The sequence below is a fragment of the Canis lupus genome, chromosome 6 (genome assembly GCF_011100685.1).
Source record: "Canis lupus familiaris isolate Mischka breed German Shepherd chromosome 6, alternate assembly UU_Cfam_GSD_1.0, whole genome shotgun sequence".
Taxonomy (NCBI): domain Eukaryota; kingdom Metazoa; phylum Chordata; class Mammalia; order Carnivora; family Canidae; genus Canis; species Canis lupus.
In genome coordinates, this window is record NC_049227.1 from 22,889,180 (window position 1) to 22,908,006 (window position 18,827).

Consider the following 18,827-nt stretch of genomic DNA (forward strand, 5'->3'; position numbering starts at 1 on the left):
GATCATGAGAACTTGGGTACAAGGGACACCTAGACTCAAGTTACTCATGTTAGGCCCTTCTGTACTGGAATTAACTCCCTTTCCCCTCTGGCCAAACTCAAATACATAAACAGGTTCCATGTGGCACTCTCTACTATTATCATTGAGTTGTCATTCCATCTTGGATTGAAGCTCCTTTCCTGTTGTCTTCTTTCTCTTCTATCTCTCTCCTCTTCTACAGAGCTCCCAGCTCCATCCTACCAAGGAAGGAGAGAGTGAAGGAATGTATTTGAGGGATGGGAGTGGAGGGCATTCCTGTCATAGGGCGAGTATGTGTGAAAGTCTGGAGGCCTTACAGTCTTTTTCAAGGTCCCATTGTTGCCACAGCTGGCTAATACCAAGGGCCTCTCAGCCTAACTTGTGTTATGTGAAAAGACTTCCCTCACAGAGGTGAAGACAAGGAGGAAAGAATGAATGAAGGAGTCAGAGGACCCTTTTTGACATGGCTGCATTGTATACCCTGGTATGGAACACTGTTGAATGGACTCATTCTCTATTATTGTTTTTCGTGGATCATATCTGGTCTTACAGTATTCATCCCCAATCTCATCCCTTATGTTTTAGTTAAGTATTCTTCATCAACTCAGTAGTTGTCCATAAAGTCAAATTCAAAAGATGAAACTTCTCAAGACAAGTGTTATTACTCCATTCTTTCCAATACAGTCCAGAAGCCAAATTACACTTTTAGATGCTATCTATGAACTCAGCTGTTCACATTTCAATTTTTTCTTTAAATGTAAATACTGTTGTCCTCTCAAGATCTGCTTTTTACCCAGCATCACTGGAAATAAATTCTACATTTCTTCTGGCATAGAATCAAGGAGAATGGGTGATAATTTGGTTTGGTGAGTTCTGGCAAGCTACCTTTTCCCCGAAAGAGGAATAACCCACCTCCTGATCAAATCAATACCATCATGTCCATTCACCTTAGGTGGAGATCATCAATAGCCATTGCTTTGTTGTCTTCTTCTTAGGGTTGTAAAGTGTATCTTGAACGATTCTGTCTTTACTCTGGAGCTTAGTATTCTGTTGCTTCTATATTAGAGTAGCACCCTAGAACAAAAGAACCTCATGTCTAATTTTACCATGCCAATTGGATAGACTTCATTCTTTTTCTTCTCTGGGTCATGCTTCCAACTCCTTTTTTAAACTAATAGGTTAGTTCATCTTTTTCCAAACAAGCACTATACTCACATTCTATAAAATAGACATAAATATGCAAGGTTAATTTTAAGAAGGCACATATTCTATTTTTCATAGAAGTGACAAATGTAAATAATTTCTCAGATTGTAGCGATGCTCCTATTTATAGATGACATATTCTAGTGTTAACTTTTTTTTAAAACTGCAGAAAGATTGATTTTAGGACATAAACAAAAATAAACTAAGGTTTAATTATGCAAAAAATTATAAAAGGCAAACCAAAGCAACATCAGATGAGGCCCAAAGGAAAAATCAGATCACTTGTTAGAACTCTAGGGGAAGAGTCTAGGGGAGATTTGGGATACAGGGGTGTCATCGATGGCCAACTCAACTGCTTCCCTTTATAAACCAGAAATCACTAGTTCCCTGACTTACCACCCCGAGATAACCAGTGGTTTGTGGCAGAGCCAGAGATTGGGCCTACGTTTCTTGATTTCCGCTATTTTTCCTTCTTGACTACAACTATTTTCTTTCTTCTGTAACATATACTAAACAATGGTTATTAGATTATTGTGTGTTTTGTTTTGTCTTGGTAAGAAGTAAAATAAATAGTCCCCTGGGTCTCTGCAGTGGGAAGAGGTCATCATTGTGAAGTAGGTAAAGGGGTTGAAAAAAAGAGCCTTTGTGTTTGTGTGTGTTCAGGGAGGTTTCCTGTAAAGTGTCCTTTACTTTGTGATATAGTGATTTAGGGTGGGGTTGACCTAGAGCATTTTTTGCCCTAGTTACAGAGGTTGTAGAAGTCCTGTTGCCTGTTAAGTCGTGCCCAACAAAAATCTGGTTGAGCAGCCTCTGCACAGCACTTTGTACACAGCAATCGGGGGATAAGTGGTAGATGAGTTGAAGTGATAGTGGCAGGAATCATAAATCAGATTTAATGCAGTCCTGATAAAGAATTGTGTAGTCTCCACTCTGAAATTTGATGAACACTGTGCATGAATTACCTGCCGTGATACATAGTGAAGAGCTTGATTTTGGCTAACCTCTTAAGAACCTGTGTATGCTGAGAACTTCCCCACTGCCACTGGAAGTAAACACAAGAGAGGGTTTTAAACCAGACCCATGCCATGTTCAGGCAGTTTGCGTGCCCCAGCCATGTGCCATGAGATTTGTTGTTAGCCTTGCCACACAGACTTCCTCTTGGCAGCTGTCCTGTGCTTCCCCAAAAGGAACAACCCAAAACAACTGACAAAAACAAAGGTTCCCTGCCTTCCTGTCTCTAACCTCTGAATCCATAACTATCCTTACCTCCTCCTCCTCCTCTCTCTCTCTCTCTCTCTCTCTTTTTCTTTTTTTTATGATAGTCACAGAGAGAGAGAGAGAGAGAGAGTCTCTCTCTCTTTTTTTTAAAGAGAGAGAAGCAGAAACACAGGCAGAGGGAGAAGCAGGCTCCCTATGGGGAGCCTGAGGTGGGACTTGATCTCAGGACCCCAGGATCACGACCTGAGCCAAAGGAGATGCTCAACCACTGAGCTACCCAGGTGTTCCTCCTTACCTCCTTCTCTGCTGTCTCCCACCTCCTGTTTAAGGCACTTCACTACTTCTTTTCTGAATCCCTCCTTTGCCTCTCACTGAAGAATCCTCTTTCTGTAGGCATCTCCTGTTCTTCCCCTCAGTATGTAAGTTTGTCTTCCTGGGAGTCCCCTACCAGGCACAGCATCTTTCCTCCTTCCTTCCTTTTATAACTGAGCCTCTTGCATATAAAGAGTGGTCTTCTTGGAATCATTCAATTTCCTTACCTTTTCTTCTCACCTTCTCTGGTCAGTATTCTGCTTCACTGAAATTGCACCATCAGCTTCTTAATTGGCCATTCCAAAGGTCTGTCTCAGTGCCTGTCTTGGCTTTTCTTTTCTTTTTAAATATTTATTTATTTATTTATTCATAGAGACAGAGAGAGAAAGAGAGGCAGAGACACAGGCAGAGGTAGAAGCAGGCTCCATGCAGAGAGCCTGACGTGGGACTCGATCCAGGGGCCTGACGTGGGACTCGATCCAGGGTCTCCAGGATCATGCCCTGGGCTGCAGGCTGCACTAAACCGCTGCGCCACTGGGGCTGCCCCTGTCTTGGCTTTTCTGCAGTAGTTTACATCGCTGTTCCTTCTCTCTGGCTCGCCTGGCTGCTTTTATCTTATTTAACTTCTTTATTGTGACTTGTCCCTTCTGTGCCAGCATTCTTCAAGAATCTACCTGCCTCCTTTTCTCATTAGATGCTGCCTGCGTTTTTTCCTCTCTGTTCATATGGTAAGAGAGTGCTGCTCTGATTTAACTTTCCAGCTCAGATCTCTTTCCTGAGCATCAGACTTCACCTCACTGGAGATCCTCTAGGTACCTCAAATTCAGCATGTTCAAAGCTCTGCTGTCCCCCAGTCTCTTCCTCTGTTCCTGATTTTATTATCCATCTAAATCAGATACTAAAAACCTTGGTGTCCTCCTCTCTCATTTCTTCTCTGTATCCCTTAATATAGTATTACCAGTCACGTGCTTCTCTTCCATCCTGAATTGGCCATACCATCAATGGTTTTGCTAGTGCTGATGTCTTTTATTGGTCTTTTTTCTTTACTGGAAAATCTTCTCTTTCTTCTCTAGCTCACATTTTCCCACTGTCCACACCAATGGCTCTGGCTTTGATTCCCTTAAATGAGTGCATAAGGCCAGAAGCCAAACTATTTCAAGATGAAATAAGGTGTCAAGTATAAAATGCTACAGGGAGATTGAGGAAGGTGAGGACCAAGAAAGAAAACTCTGGATTTGGTGATTTAGGTGGTGTCTGACTCTGGGAGAAGTTTTGTAGTATGGTGAAGACTCCCCACACTTATTTCACCTTTTGCCTACCTTTGTCTGAGATAGCATTCAAGTGTTATCCTTCTAGTCACTGAAACTTTGTTATTAGTGTCCTTCCTCTCCTTTGCCCACTTTATCCAGTTAGTAAATTTTGCCAGTTGACACTTCAGTATATTCTCTCTCATTTGTGTCCCTTTGATTTTTTTCTCCTTGAATATCAATCTTCGTAAATCATCTTTTTGTTATTCACATCTAATTGATTATCAGATTATGATGGTTCTTCTTCATAATCAAATTGTAAATCTGTCCCTTTTTTAAAAAAAACATATTTAAAGATTTATTTATTTATTTTAGAGAGAAACTGTGTGTGAGAGTGAGTGCAGAGAGGGGTAGAGGGAGATAATCTTCAGGCACACTCTGCGTTGAGTTTGGAGTCTGATGTAGGACTCAATCCCTCTACCCATGAGATCATGGCCTGAGCCAAAACCAAGACCTGGAGGTTAACCAACGGAGCCACTGAGGCACCCCTTAATATTTCATTTTTAAGTAATCTCAATACTCAACATGGGACTCAGACCCACAACCCTGTGATCAGGAGTTGCACATTCCACTGACTGAGCCAGCCATGCACTCCCCTATAACCATCTTAATTGGAAAATACAGTGGACAGTTTTTAGTTCTTTGTCCTATTTTATCATTCTTAATGCTGTTGATCACTCCTTCATAACTCTCTTCTCTGGACTCTTGAGACTAGGGAGAGGGGACATATTTGCATGTATGACTAGCTTTAGATTACAGACAGTTCTCCTGCTTTTCTTGCCATGTCTTTGGTGGCCTTTTCTTAGTCTCCTTTTAGAGCCCCCAAATAATAGTGTCCTCTGGGTTCTGTCCTCTGGCTTGATCTCTCATGACCATGTTTGAGCAATCTCAGCTATACTTATGATTTCAATTACCACCCATCTATTGATTCCCAAATCTTTGTCCTTAGCACACACTCTTCCACTGAGCCCCAGAACTGGGTTCTTCAGTTGTGTACCAGGTATTTCTACTTGGAGATTCCACAGAACTTTAAATGGATTCAAAAGTGGACTTACCATCATCTTCCCAGACATCTTCCTTTTTCATTTTGCCTCGATGAAGGGTACCATCAGTAGCCCATCATCCAGATATGACACCTTGGGAACATAAATGCCTCCTCTCTCACTGTCCCCATTCATTAGGTCACAAATCCTATTGAGTCTACTGCCTGAGTTCCTAAATTTCTCAGGCCTGCCTTCATGTTTCTGTCCTCACTGCCTTAGCTTGGACCCTTATTATTTCTTGCCTTATCAGCTTTGTCTCCTAACTGTCCTCCCTTTGTGCAGTCATCTCCCCTTCTTCCTCCCTGCTTCCAAATCCCATACTCAGAGCTGAAATTTGAGTGCTTATTATACATGTGAAATATTGTGCATTCATTCTCACATAACCATCACATTAAATCACTATTCTCCCTTTTGCTTTGGAAGAGGGTAGGCCCAGGTCTCACAAATACAAGTGGTGAGATAGAAATTTGAACCCAGGCCGTATGCTTCAGAGCCATGGACTTAGTTAACTAGCTCACCGAGAACCTTTCACTGGCTACCCTTCTTTCCATATTCTAGTCTTTGGAAGCAAGTCACTACTCAAGGTAGGAGGTTAAGGTCTAACTCCTGTGAGGGAACTAATGATGTTAATTATTTGGAATTCTATAATAAAGATTTATCTCTTCCCCTTGTTTATTTACTCAATCATTTATATATTGTAGATGTGTTTATTTTATATTTGGGTTTATAATTCAATACTATGTTATTTATTTAATGAGCTCTCATTTTTAAAATGTTCAAGTTATTACCAGTTTTTTGCTGTTATAAAACCTGATGAATGAATATTTTCTTAGAAGTCTTGGCATGCTGTTTTGATGGTTTCTTTTAGATATATTCCTCAAAGTAGGATTGTTGGGTAGGTACATTGAAGTTTTCTGTACCTGTTTCTCAGGAGTGGCATTTTTACATTAAACATCTGTTTTTATATTACTGTCTTTCTAGGAAGTGCTCTAACACCCTTGAGGTTTTGCATCCCTCTTTGAGATTATAAATCGTTTATCTTTAAAGCCAGGAACTCACAACTGTTCATGCTGATTCATTTGCCTGTGTAGAGTATTGTGTCAAAGAATGCACTGCAATATCGGGGAAATTCCCAGCATGACGCCCAGGAGTTTCTGCTGTGGCTTCTGGACCGAGTTCATGAAGACCTCAATCATGCTGTGAAGCAAAGTGGCCAGCCTCCTGTGAAGGTGAGGGTGCGCACCCTGCTGGGGCAGCCAGGAAGCAAGTGAACAGGGTGCTCCGTGGTGGCTTAATCGAATGGAGTGAGTATAGTTTCTTCTCTTAAACTTCCACTGAGGAGTTGTTGCAGTTTGCATTTGGTTAATATAGTGAAATCAAGTAAGCTCTGGGTGAGTATAAAATTCAGCGATATTTAGAGGATTTTCCCCATGTTTACTGCTTGCTGGCAGCATAAGAGAAATGCTGTGTCTAAAGAACTTAAGAGTCTAGGGAGAGGGGACATATTTGCATGTATGACTAGCTTTAGATTACAGACAGTCAAGTGATTCCAGTTCACTAAGCTGTTTTTTTTATTTTTTATTTTTTTTATTTTTTTTATTTTTTTTTTTTCTTTTCACTAAGCTGTTTTTAAAGCAGAAATTTTTTCTTTTCCATTGAGACCCATAGCCTTATAGCTCACTGAAATGAATACATACTCATAAAGGAAATGAATGGGTGTCTTTGCTGTTACAATTGGATTTGAGTGTAGGAACTGAACCCCTAGAATATTCTTACTAAGAAACAGTGATTCATCCTCAATTTTATTCATGCAGCCTTAATACGATTGGTAAAATGATTTATATAATGGAAATAATTAAGACCAAAGAGTTGCGATTCTCTTGCCACTTTAAAAGTTTTTGATAATTCTGCACTGTACCTCAAAATTTCATTCTTTGATTTTGGTAAGGTGTTAAGTAATTCTGATTCAAGGTCCTTCTGTGCCTGTACACTCTACTATTATATGGCCACGTGCTTGTGGCTGGCTCTCCCACCAGATTGGGATGTACTCAAGGTCAGGCATTGTGTCTTATTTATCTTTGTGTCCTAATGCCCTTTTCAGGGCTCTCTGCACGTGGTAGCAAGTGTTCAGTGACTGTCAGATGGATGGACATGAAAAGGCTAACTAAGTATGCAGTAGAGTGGCTGGGCACTAAAGCGAGCAGCGCAGCTGGCAGGGCCTTGAGTACTGAGTGGGCACAGTGGTTGGGGTTATTTCCTGGAAGAGGCTTTGAGAGAGGGAGGGAGTCCTAAAGAGGGAGACTTTGCACTGGAGGGAGGTGGGAGCACTCAGGGAGCACTCCCTGACTGGGTGGATTGGGGGTGGAGAGATCAGCACAGGCATGGTCTGTGGGACAGCCTGTGAGATGAGTCCTCGTGACCCCCGCCTTGGCCACTGTGTTCCGATGCCATTAGCACATCCTTTTCACTGGAACATCTGGATGCACAGTTTGTAGAGGAATTAAGGGACATTTGTGACTGTTTCAGGTTCCATCAAGAATTGGTACTTCTAATCTGTGAAATTGTACTTTCCATTTTTTAGCCACCATCAGAGACTGATATGATGCCCGAGGGACCATCTTTTCCTGTCTGTAGCACTTTTGTACAAGAACTTTTTCAAGCCCAGTACAGGTAAGAGCATATCAAATTGTCTCGTATGTGCTCTGTTTGACATTGCTCTAGATGATCCTACTGTGCATGTCTTTCATTTTTGTCTTTGAAGATCTTCTTTGACATGTCCTCACTGTCAGAAACAGAGCAACACTTTTGACCCGTTCCTCTGCATTTCTTTGCCAATTCCTCTACCCCACACAAGGTAAGAACAGATTTAATAAAATTAACACTGTACATTCCTGTGTATTCTTTTCCTCTGGAGGTTCCTGTTAGTCCTTCCTTCTTACTTATTTAGACAAGTAATGGAATTAGTGATAAATTGAATACAGACATTATTAAAACCTTGAGGTTTGCCAAGGGCATTAGGACACAAAGATAAATAAGACACAAATCCACCCTGTCTGAATTTGCAGGGTGAGCAGGCATACGGGACAAGTAAGTCTTTTCAGTCCCTGTGGTTTTAGTCTCTTCAGTTGCTCATCCATTGATAGTGTCGGGCAGGGGGAGGGTTGTTGAGTGTCTTCTAGATTTTCCAGAGACTTTATTTTGCACTTTTAGTTGCTTTATTTGAGCTGTTTTTTGAAATTTCTGAGAATTGTAAAGAACATATAATGCACAGAGTCAAGTGTTGATATATTATATTTTGTTTGGCTACCTTCTCCAAAGATGCCTTGGTTTTTGTTTTCTGGTTCTACTTAGGTCCAGATGAGATTTTTTTCCCTTTGGCTTCCAGATAGAGATGTGGGTTAGCTTCTGTTTTTTGTTAATTTCAGATCAGGTTTGTTTTGCTTCTGTATTTTAGTTGAAATAAGTGCCTAATGAGAAGATCTGACTTTGATCTGCACAGGCCTCTCTATGTTACCGTAGTGTATCAGGGGAAATGTTCTCACTGCATGAGGATTGGTGTGGCTGTGCCTCTGTCTGGGACTGTCGCCAGGCTTCGGGAAGCAGTGTCTATGGAAACAAAGATCCCCACTGATCAGGTAATAAGCCTGCTCAGGCCAGTTACACATGAGCCATAAAAATGTTGCTTTCTAAAACAAAACAAAACAAAACAAAACAAAACAAAAATGTTGCTTTCTCTTCTGGAATTTTTTAACAGTCCCCTGCCAAGTATGGTTAGGTAGAAATGTAAAACCAATTGTGTCTGTGTGGAGGAAAGAAAAATTAAGACCCAAAGGATGAAAATGTACATTAAAACTTTTCATGCTTCATTTAATTGTATATATATATATATTTAAAAGGAAAGCTATGATTTTACACCAAGACCTTCCTTTTAGCTTCATTTATAATTACTCAGCCTCTCTTAAGCCATTCTTAGGGATTTTTCTGTGGGCAATAGGTAGAGCATCCCTCTGGTATTTGAAGGTCAGAGAGGCTTAGAAAAGTTGACCCTTTCCAGTATGGTGATAAGAATGGATATCTGCTTGCTGGTATAGTACATATAGATGCTCAGTATGGTTCACTTTCTGCTTAAAGCTGGGTTAGAGACACACTTTGTTTAGATGAGAGAAAGGAACGTTGTACCTCTTCTGCCGCCTTTTTTGGGGTAAATTTTTGATAAGTAGTTATATTTAAAGATTTTTTTAAAAAAAGATTTTATTTATTCATGAGAGACACACAGAGAGAGAGAGGCAGAGACACAGGTAGAGGGAGAAGCAGGCTCCACGCAGGGAGCCCGATGTAGGACTTGATCCTGGGACTCCAGGACCACACCCTGGGCCAAAGGCAGGTGCTAAACCACTGAGCCACCCAGGGATCCCCATATTTAAAGATTTGACCCTAAGTATTTTTTACCTGTTTGTGACTTGACATTTTTGCCACAGTTTTTACTCCATTCACTATTATGATTTTATTTAGAAAAACATTTCCTATTTTAGATTTACTAAGAAAGATGATTCTGTGGTAGAATAACTTTTCCCTAGATAGCTTCAGGAAGCTGCTATGGAATCATGTGATTAATAGAAGTATTTTGTACTTTGGCCTCATGTGGCTTCATTTGGGAAGATACTACAGTAAAACAAATGCAACCAGTGGTGTTGCTCTAATATAGTGAGTATCTCACATTTTCATAGGCAAGTACTGGCATGTTAATAAAATGTTCATGTCCTTCCTTACTCTTAAGTGTTTATGGATTCTTTTTTTTCCCTTCAGGATGGGAGGAAAGACTTTTGAAAGAGGGAAGCAGGCTGAGGGGCTGTGTTGAGGGCAGATCTGGTTGTATGTTTAAAGCTTCCAGTGCTTTCTGGCTCTTTTTGCAATGTGGTTTAAATGGCTGATAGAATTACAAGTTTGTTTTTGACCTTAGCTTGCTAGAGAAAGTAAATTACACTTGAATGTTCACCTGCAGAAAAACAATGTGGTCATTATAATCATTAGAAGAAGAATGTGCCAGGAATATTTTTCTTGGACTATTTGTGGAATGTGCCACCAGCCTCTTTCACCTCACAGATTTGTAGTGTGTTTGCGTTAGAAGAGGGGATCTTAGGAGTCCGTTCCAACCCCCTCATTTGAAGGAAGCCCAGAGAAACCGTGTAGCTTGTTCAAGAACATAGGGCTGGTTGGTGGCAGGCTGAGACTGGAACCTCTTCATGCCCAATCCAGTGCTTTATCTCTAGACAGTGGTACTGAGCATGTAATGAGCATCTAAATGTTTCCATTGTTTTTTCTCCCATCTTTTGTTTTTCTGTTTTATTGTGAAATATTCAACCATTTCAGAAATGGGACTTAGAAAGTAGAAGTGTCTTAAGTATCTTAGAACTAAGTGTTACTAACTCTAATAGTGTGCTGTGTATTCACTCCTATTTTATCCTGTGCATTTACTACATTTGTTATTTTATAAAAAATGGAATCATTTACACACATTACTCTTTATGTTACTTACTAGGATATCTTTCCATGTTAGTGCAAATATATGTGGCTCATTTTTTTTTGTAATAGCTTTATAATTACAGTAGGACTATAACATATTTAACTAGTTCCTATTGATATTTGAATTTAAAAAAAATTTTTTTTTTAGATATTTGAATTTATTTCATTTTTTTTCCTAATACAAAATCTATGGTTGTATGACATTTTTTAAACCTGAAATGAAGAAAAGTTAATGATGTAGGAGAAAGTCTTGGAATCAGATGTGGACTCTTCTTGCTGCAAGAGACTGAATAATCTGATACTTTTTGGCAAGTCTCCTACCTCTCTTCAATTTCTTCCCCTTGTGAGACAAGGGGGTTAGCCTTTATCATTTCCTGGGACTCTTCTTCACGAAAACTTAGAGGAACTCTGGATTCAGTGCCATAGCATTCTGAAATGAGAGTATATTATACATGTATAGAGGTTATCCTGCTTCTAAGATTCTCTTACTGAAAGTGGATAGTATGGTCTCTGTGATGTGTTTCAGAGCCCTCTCATCGCCGTAAGCCTTGATGGGCTGGAGTTCATGGTAGAATCGGGAGATCAATTTGTATTGACTTTCCAGTTATCCAACTGTTTACATTTTTCCCATTTTTAGATTGTGTTAACGGAAATGTACTATGATGGGTTCCATCGTTCCTTTTGTGACACAGACGACCTGGAAACAGTCCATGAAAGCGACTGCATTTTTGCCTTTGAGACTCCAGAAATATTTAGGCCTGAAGGAATTCTCAGTCAAAGAGGTAAATGAGCATCTGTTTCCATAAGGGTTTTCAGGTTTCACAACTGTCTACCCTTTGAGATGTCTATTATATGATGGCATAGTTTTTTAAAATTATGGTAAAATACACATAATACTTATTTTTGTGATGGCATAAATTTTATGGTAACATTCTCTGGAAGAAGGCAGTTCTCACTGTTTCAGGCAAGGATATTTCCTTAGTTTCTAATCTTTCCTGCCCACAGTTGGAGCAGCCCCTGTCTGAGGCTCAAACCTGATTGAATCCTCCCTTAAGTGGCTTCTTAAGCATCTTTTAACAGTATTTGGGAGGATGCATGATGGCTTTTTTTCTTTTTCTTTTTCTTTTCATTTTTTCTTTTCTTTTTTTTTTTTCTTTTTTGCATTTTGTTATCTGCTCTGATGCTTAATTTCTAAACTCTAACTCTTTGCTATAGAATGTTTTTTGATACCTTGCTTTTAAGGAATTCGCATCAAGGCAGCAAAAGAGAGTAAGGACTCTGTTCCTTTTCCTGTGGTTTGGGCTGTGATTTGGAACTTAGCCTATCTCTCTCTCTACTGTGCTTGGAGGATCTGGGGGCTATTTCTGATTTTGAAAGTTGCTAGGCAACTCCAACTTTGTTCCTGGCCTTAGTGTTCTTCATGGTTCTGGGGCCTCTGTTCTTTTTCTCTACTCCAGTAGTTATTAAAGCATGAGAGGCACCTAGGAACTGATTAGAAATGCAGATTCCTGGACCCCACTCCAGGCCCACTGAACGAGTGGCTCGGGGATGGGGCCCAGCATGCTGTTTTTCACAGGTGATTCTAATGTACACCAAAGTTCAAGAACTGCTGAAATGAGAACCCAGGCTCAACAATGTCTTTCTACTGCCATGATTTTTAGAACTGAAACCTCCCTGCTCATTCTGTCTTTTCTTATGCTTCCATTCCCTGACTTTTAACTGTCTGTTGAAATCTGCTTACAAGTCCTGCATCATCTTAATACTTAACATATCTTAATACCCAGCATTTCTTAGACCCAATCCTTCTGTGTTTCTTCTCTGGAATCATGATGCCACCATCCTTCTCTTCACCCAAGGTGAACCCAAGCACTTCTCCCTCAAAATTCATGTAGAACTTATTAAACATTATACAGTTTTCCTCCTCGTCCTCTTGCCACTGATACAGCTCAGACCAGCCTCAACTGGGCTTTTCTAGTAACTTCTCTAGTAATAGCTTTACCTGTAAGCTTTCTTCTGTTCAGTTATTTTTGGTGAAATAATGGTGCCACCAGACTTACTTGGATATATATTCTGATTGTATTACATGCTTATCGAATTGCCAGTGTTTCCCCCTTTGTCTGAGATTATATATCAGCACCTTAGAAGAATGTATGTCCTGCCATGGTTGGTCTTTACCTTTCTTTCCAGTCTCTTTACTATATTCTGTCTCCTTCTCCACATATCCCATCTCGGTTACTCTGTATGTCTCGAATGCCATGTACTTTTATACGTTTGGTTTGCTCTGTTGAGAATTCATTTCTCCAGTTCCTTTCTCAGCTCCTACTTTGTCTCCTCTACACACACCTCCCTGTAGTCTCCCCATCCCACCCAGTTCTAAACAACCACTCTTCTACTCTCCATCTCTGTAGACTAGTCTAGACTTTCATGTGAACAGAATTGTATAATATATGGCCTCTTTTGACTTGCTTCTTTCACTTAGCATAATGTTTCAGGGTTCATCCCTGTTGTAGTGTGTATTAGTCCTGCAGTCCTTTTTATGGCTGAATAGTATTTCATTGTATGTATACACCATGTTTGGTTTATCAGTTTATCTGTTGATGGACATTTGGGTTATTTCCCCATTATGGAATAGTGCTGTTATGACTATTTGTGTTTGTTTGAATACCTGTTTTCAGTTCTTTTGGGATACACACACATCTATGAGTGGAAACACTAGGTCATGGTAATTCTGTGTTTAATCTTTTGAGGAATTGTTAAACTGTTTTCTACAACAGGTGAATAATTTTTTATCCCGCCAATATATGTGGATTATAATTTTTCCACATTCTTGCTAACGTTTATTATTTTCCATCTTTTTTATTATAGCCATCCTAGTGGGTGTGAAGTGATGTGTTATTGTTCTTGTATTTGCATTTATTCATGCATTGTGTTTGGATGATGATGGATCATTTTTTCATGTGCTTGTTGGAAATTTGTTTATCCTCTATGGAGAAATATCTATTCAAATTTTTTCCCCATTTTTAAATTTAAAAATTTTTTCTTGTTATTGAGTTGTAAGAACTCTTTATATATGGTAGACGGATTCTAGACCCTTATCAGATATCTGACTTGCAAATATTTTCTTCTATTCTGTAGATTGCCTTTTCACTTTCTTGATAGTGACTTCTGATGCACAAAAGTTCTTATTTTTTTATTATTATTTTTTTAAAGTTCTTAGTTTTGAAGTCTGATTTTTTGTTGCTTATGCTTTTGGTGTCATATCTGAGATTTCATCCTTTAATCCAGGACCATGAAGCTTACTCCTGTGTTTACTTCTAAGAGTTTTGAAGCTTTAACTCTTACATTTAGATCTTTGCACCATTTTGAGTTAATTTTTGTATATGGTTTGAGGTGGTGGTCTACCTGCATTTTTTTGTTGTATGTAAATAGTCAGTACTCCTAGCTCCTAGCACTCTCCTAGCTGGAGAGACCATTCTTTCTGCTTTGAATGATCTTGGTGCCCTTATTTTGTAAGTCCTTAATTTAGTTCCTCCTTTCCTCCACCACCTACTTCCGGAGATGCCCCAGTTTCTGAACTTTTTGGTAATTCTTTATGTTGGGTTGGTCAGCTTTCTCAACTGCCAGACTAAGATTCAGTTATCTCTGGTATATTCATATTTACATTACTATTTTCTAGGTAGTTTGTTATTTCAGCTTTAATTTTTTTTGACCTAGCAGCTCTTTTTTTTTCCAGTTGCATTTTCATGTGCGTGCTTTGTTTGCTGAAATTGTTTTCTACTTTTAATTATATTACAGTAAAAAACTCCATTATCACCTTCTCCAGCAAGCTCTTCCTCACTTCCCCCATGTCAGGCTGGCTGCCTTCCTCTTGTTCCATCATGTCTTCTGCTAATCTCTGACAGCAGCACATTGTGTGTACTTCTCTTGTCCTTCCACTACACTGTGAAATTCTTTGCGGTTGGGGCTATGTTTTGTTTTAACTTTTATACCCCAGCAGTTCAGTATAGTTCCTAATGCACAATAAGAGCCCAATTAATGTCCATTCAACTGAAAATTTGCCCAAATCCCTTTGTGCACCCCTGTTAGTGTGAAGAGTTAACACTTTCTGTTTTTGTTTTTTTTAAAAGAATTTGAGCTCTTTTTTTTTATTTTTTTTTTAAGATTTTATTTATTCATGAGAAAGGCAGAGACAAAGGCAGAGGGAGAAGCAAGCTCCATTCAGGGAGCCCGACGTGGGACTCGATCCCGGGTCTCCAGGGTCATGCCCTGGGCTAAAGGCAGCGCTAAACTGCTGAACCACCCGGGTTGCCCTAAGTTTCTGTTTTTAAGTGAATTTGGTGAGGTCCAAGGTTGTCATCTACCAACCAGAGAATGCCCCTGTCAGAAGACTGACCATACCACTTACTAAGTATTAGCCTCTGTTCTAAGCCTTGTAAATGAATTACTTGAGATTTATGATGCTGCTGCCTTCCCCACTTTACACATGAAGGAGCTAAGACTTGGGGAAGTTGAGTAACCATCCCAGTCATGCAGCTGGTAGTAAGTGGGTGTGCTTTTTGAACACAGAGCTTGATTTCTGTGCAGTTGAGTGGTACCCCCTCTTCTCATTAGGGACCCTCATCACTTTAGAACAGGTCTTACCAGCCTTCTGCAAAAGAGCTAGGAAATGAAGTCAGGTCGTTCATTGTCTCAAATTCAAAATCCTCTTATTTTTATTTTTTCATACCAAAGTTTAAAGTGACTGTGAAGTGAAATCTGTTCTTCCTTTTGTAATTTGTTTTTGGTGTTTTAGTTTAAAATTTTTTCTTCTCTCTAATAGCCTGATGAAGATTCCATTTTTTCTTTTTTCTAGTTTCTATATACTTTTTTTTTTTTAAACTCGAGTTCTTCTGAAATTTATTTTTATATTAATCACATACTGGTCATTTTAAATTGCTGTAATGCTGATGTCCTTAATAGGTTTGGCAAATCTCATATTGATGGATTTTTAGTTTATTGCCAAAATACTGCTATGAATACTTTTGGTTTTGTACAAGCCACTTTTTATTTTATTCTTCTTTTCTTATTGTTGTTCTTATTTGTGTGTTGTGCTTATTTTTTGTGTGTGTGTGGTGATGGTGGCAGTGGAGGGCTTTTTCTTCTTCCCTGCTGAGCAGGGAGCCTGATGTGGGGTTCCATCCCAGGACCCCAAGATCATGGACCCCAAGAGAATATAGCTGCAAGTTATATTAAGTTATATTAAGCTGGATGCTTAACTGACTGAGCCACCTAGGTGTACTGGAGGGCTATCTTCTTTTTTTTTATAAATTTATTTTTTATTGGTGTTCAATTTGCCAACATATAGACTAATACCCAGTGCTCATCCCATCAAGTGTCCCCCTCAGTGCCCGTCACCCAGTCACCCTCCCCCCCCATCCACCTCCCCTTCCACCACCCCTAGTTCGTTTCCCAGAGTTAGGAGTCTCTCATGTTCTGTCTCCCTCCCTGATATTTCTGGAGGGCTATCTTCTATTTATAAGTTGGAGTATGATTTCCTTTAAACTTTGGTATGAGTTTAAAGGACTTTTAAGATCTGCTTTCTTAGCAACATTCAAATATACAATACAGTATTATTAATAACTATAGTCACTATGTTGTGCATTACATCTCATTACTTATTTTATTAGCTGGAAGTTCGAACTTTTTGATCCCCTTTCATTGATTTTGCTGACACTCTACCCTCCTGCAACCACTAATCTGTTTTCTGTCTATGTGAGCTTGGTTTTGTTCTTAAATTCCACATATAAGTGAGATCATACAGTATTTGTCTTTCTCTGTCTGAATTCTTTCACTTAGCATAAGGCCCTCAGGGTCCATCCATGTTGTTGCAAATGGCAAGATTTCGTTCTTTTTTTTATGGCTGAATAGTATTCTATCGAAATGAACAATTGTTTAATAAAGCACTTACTGAGTTTCTACTAAGTACAGGGCATTGTACTAGGTGCTGAATTGCTAAGTAGTAGCTCTGATTGATAGCACTGCTTTCAGGCATTTCTGAAGACCTGATTTTCAACAGCCTGTTTCATGCCCACCAATCATATATTTTTGTTCACTTTAAATGTAGGTCCATCCAGTGTGGTTGGTTTTATTAAGGGTGACATGCCCTATAATGACTATGAATCTAGTAAGTGTGGTTTATCTTTTGTTTCTAAAGTCTGGCTCTTTAGGGAGAAAAAACTACAGTTAGAATATTGAAGATCATTCCACATTTACTAGTCTTATTTTTTTTTTAATTTATTTAGTTGCTGGTTGTATGGTCTCACCCTAAATTTGTCTTGGTGAATCATCTCTGCAAACTTGCTCTTCTAAAACTGTATCCAATATTCACTCAAGTGAAGAGTTTTGTTTTTTTTTTTTTAAAGATTTATTTATTTGAGAGAGAGAGAGAGTGTGTGTGTGAGTACGGGAAAGAGGCAGAGGGAGACAGACCGAGAATCCTCAAGCAGACTCCCCACCAAATGTGGATCCCAGGACCCCGAGATTATGACCTAAACTGAAATTAAGAGTCATATGCTCAATTGACTGAGCCACCTCAGTGCCCTCAAGTGAACAGTTTTAAATTTCAGTTTTCAAGACCTAAAGCTAATTTAAAGGAAACGATGATGCTTAAATTATTTTAATGGTGGGTGCCTAGGTGGCTCAGTTGGTTAAGCCTCTGACTCTTGATCTCAGCTTAGGTCTTGATCTCAGGATTGTGAGTTTAGGCCCCACTTGGGCTCCACGCTGGATGTGGAGTCTACTTGAAAATGAAATTAAAAAAAAAGTTGTGGTTTTTTTAAAAAGATTTATTTATTTATTTATTTATTCATTCATTCATTCATTCATTCATTCATTTATTTATTTATGATAGAGAGAGAGAGAGAGACAGAGAGAGGCAGAGACACAGGCAGAGGGAGAAGCAGGCTCCATGCTGAGAGCCCGACGTGGGACTCGATCCCGGGACTCCAGGATGGCACCCTGGGCCAACCGCAGGCGCTAAACTGCTGAGCCACCCAGGGATCCCCAGAAAAAGTTGTTTTAATGGCTAGATGCATTATCTCAAAGTAGATCATTTGGTTTCTTTTTTGATTATAGTTTAAATTACATGATGCAACTTCTTAATTTCTCTTTTGGGTAAATTTTTTGTAATGAATGACAAAAAGAATTTTGAATTCTTGAATAAGTTGTTTTTTATTTTTTTATTTTTCCAGGAATCCACTTAAACAACAATCTAAACCACTTGAAATTTGGATTGGATCATCATCGACTGTCTTCTACACAAGCATTAGCAAAGCAAGGGAAAACAGACTTGCCCCCAACAAGAGCAGGAGGCGACAAGATTGTTCTATTAGTGTGTAACCGAGCCTGCACTGGGCAACAAGGGAAGAGGTAAAAACCAGATTACCAATAAGTGCTGAAACTGTAAAAGTCTAATATTTTCAAACATTTAAAAATGTGGGCACGAAAACCCCTTACTTTTATTAATTTTTGATTCTGATATTTAGAAAAAGTATACGTATAAGTTGACCTGATTTGAGGAGTTGAGAAGGGGAGAATATAAAATTAGAATGATAGAATCTGAATTAGAAAGGCTTTTCAAGCTCATCTAGTTGTTAAAGGCTCGATGGATGTATTTATTTTTAGTTTTTTAGTTCAGGTTCCTCGTGGGGCCTTCAGGCCTATATCCAGCTACTTTCTTAACAGCTTTTTTTTTTTTTTTTTTTTTTAATTCTTAACATATCTTGTTGGATGGTACATGCACCTCAGTCTTATGTTCCAAACTGAACAGACTCTCATTCCCTGTAAATCTGGTCTTCCAGTATTTCCTCTCTCAGCAAATGGCACCACTATTCATTCAGCTGCTTAAGTCAGAAATTTGGGAGTCGCATATCTCTCTCAAGTCTGTTTCCTGCTAAGAATTGTTGGGACTTTTAGACTGTGTTTTATTTTATTTTATTTTTATTTTTTTATTTTTTTAGACTGTGTTTTAAAGCAGCCCTATCACAATAGTAATGTAACCTGAGTAATCACGAGATATGGGTATGTTTCAGGGACAAAGGACTCTGTTTCTCCTGTTTGTCAGGGTAACATTTTATTATCCTTTTCAAATGTTGATTTGAGATAACTTCCTCATTTAATAATGGTTAAATAACATAAGTGCAAAATGTGTTGATTTGTATATTTA

The 18,827-nt window shown here is 39.0% G+C and overlaps 1 protein-coding gene across 3 annotated transcripts in view; it reads left to right on the forward strand.

The window, feature by feature from the left end:
• The window catches only part of USP31 (ubiquitin specific peptidase 31), a 71,116-nt gene that overhangs the window by 22,610 nt on the left and 29,679 nt on the right, over nucleotides 1-18,827 (forward strand). For 2 of the 3 annotated variants that reach the window (XM_038540046.1, XM_038540047.1), the window contains exons 2-7: nucleotides 6,193-6,330; nucleotides 7,683-7,771; nucleotides 7,863-7,955; nucleotides 8,601-8,736; nucleotides 11,262-11,406; nucleotides 17,854-18,031. In XM_038540046.1, the coding sequence (XP_038395974.1) occupies nucleotides 6,193-6,330; nucleotides 7,683-7,771; nucleotides 7,863-7,955; nucleotides 8,601-8,736; nucleotides 11,262-11,406; nucleotides 17,854-18,031 (779 nt within the window). Of the gene's footprint in view, nucleotides 1-6,192; nucleotides 6,406-7,682; nucleotides 7,772-7,862; nucleotides 7,956-8,600; nucleotides 8,737-11,261; nucleotides 11,407-17,853; nucleotides 18,032-18,827 lie in introns of all 3 variants that reach the window. The other variant, XM_038540048.1, reaches the window with a different exon arrangement.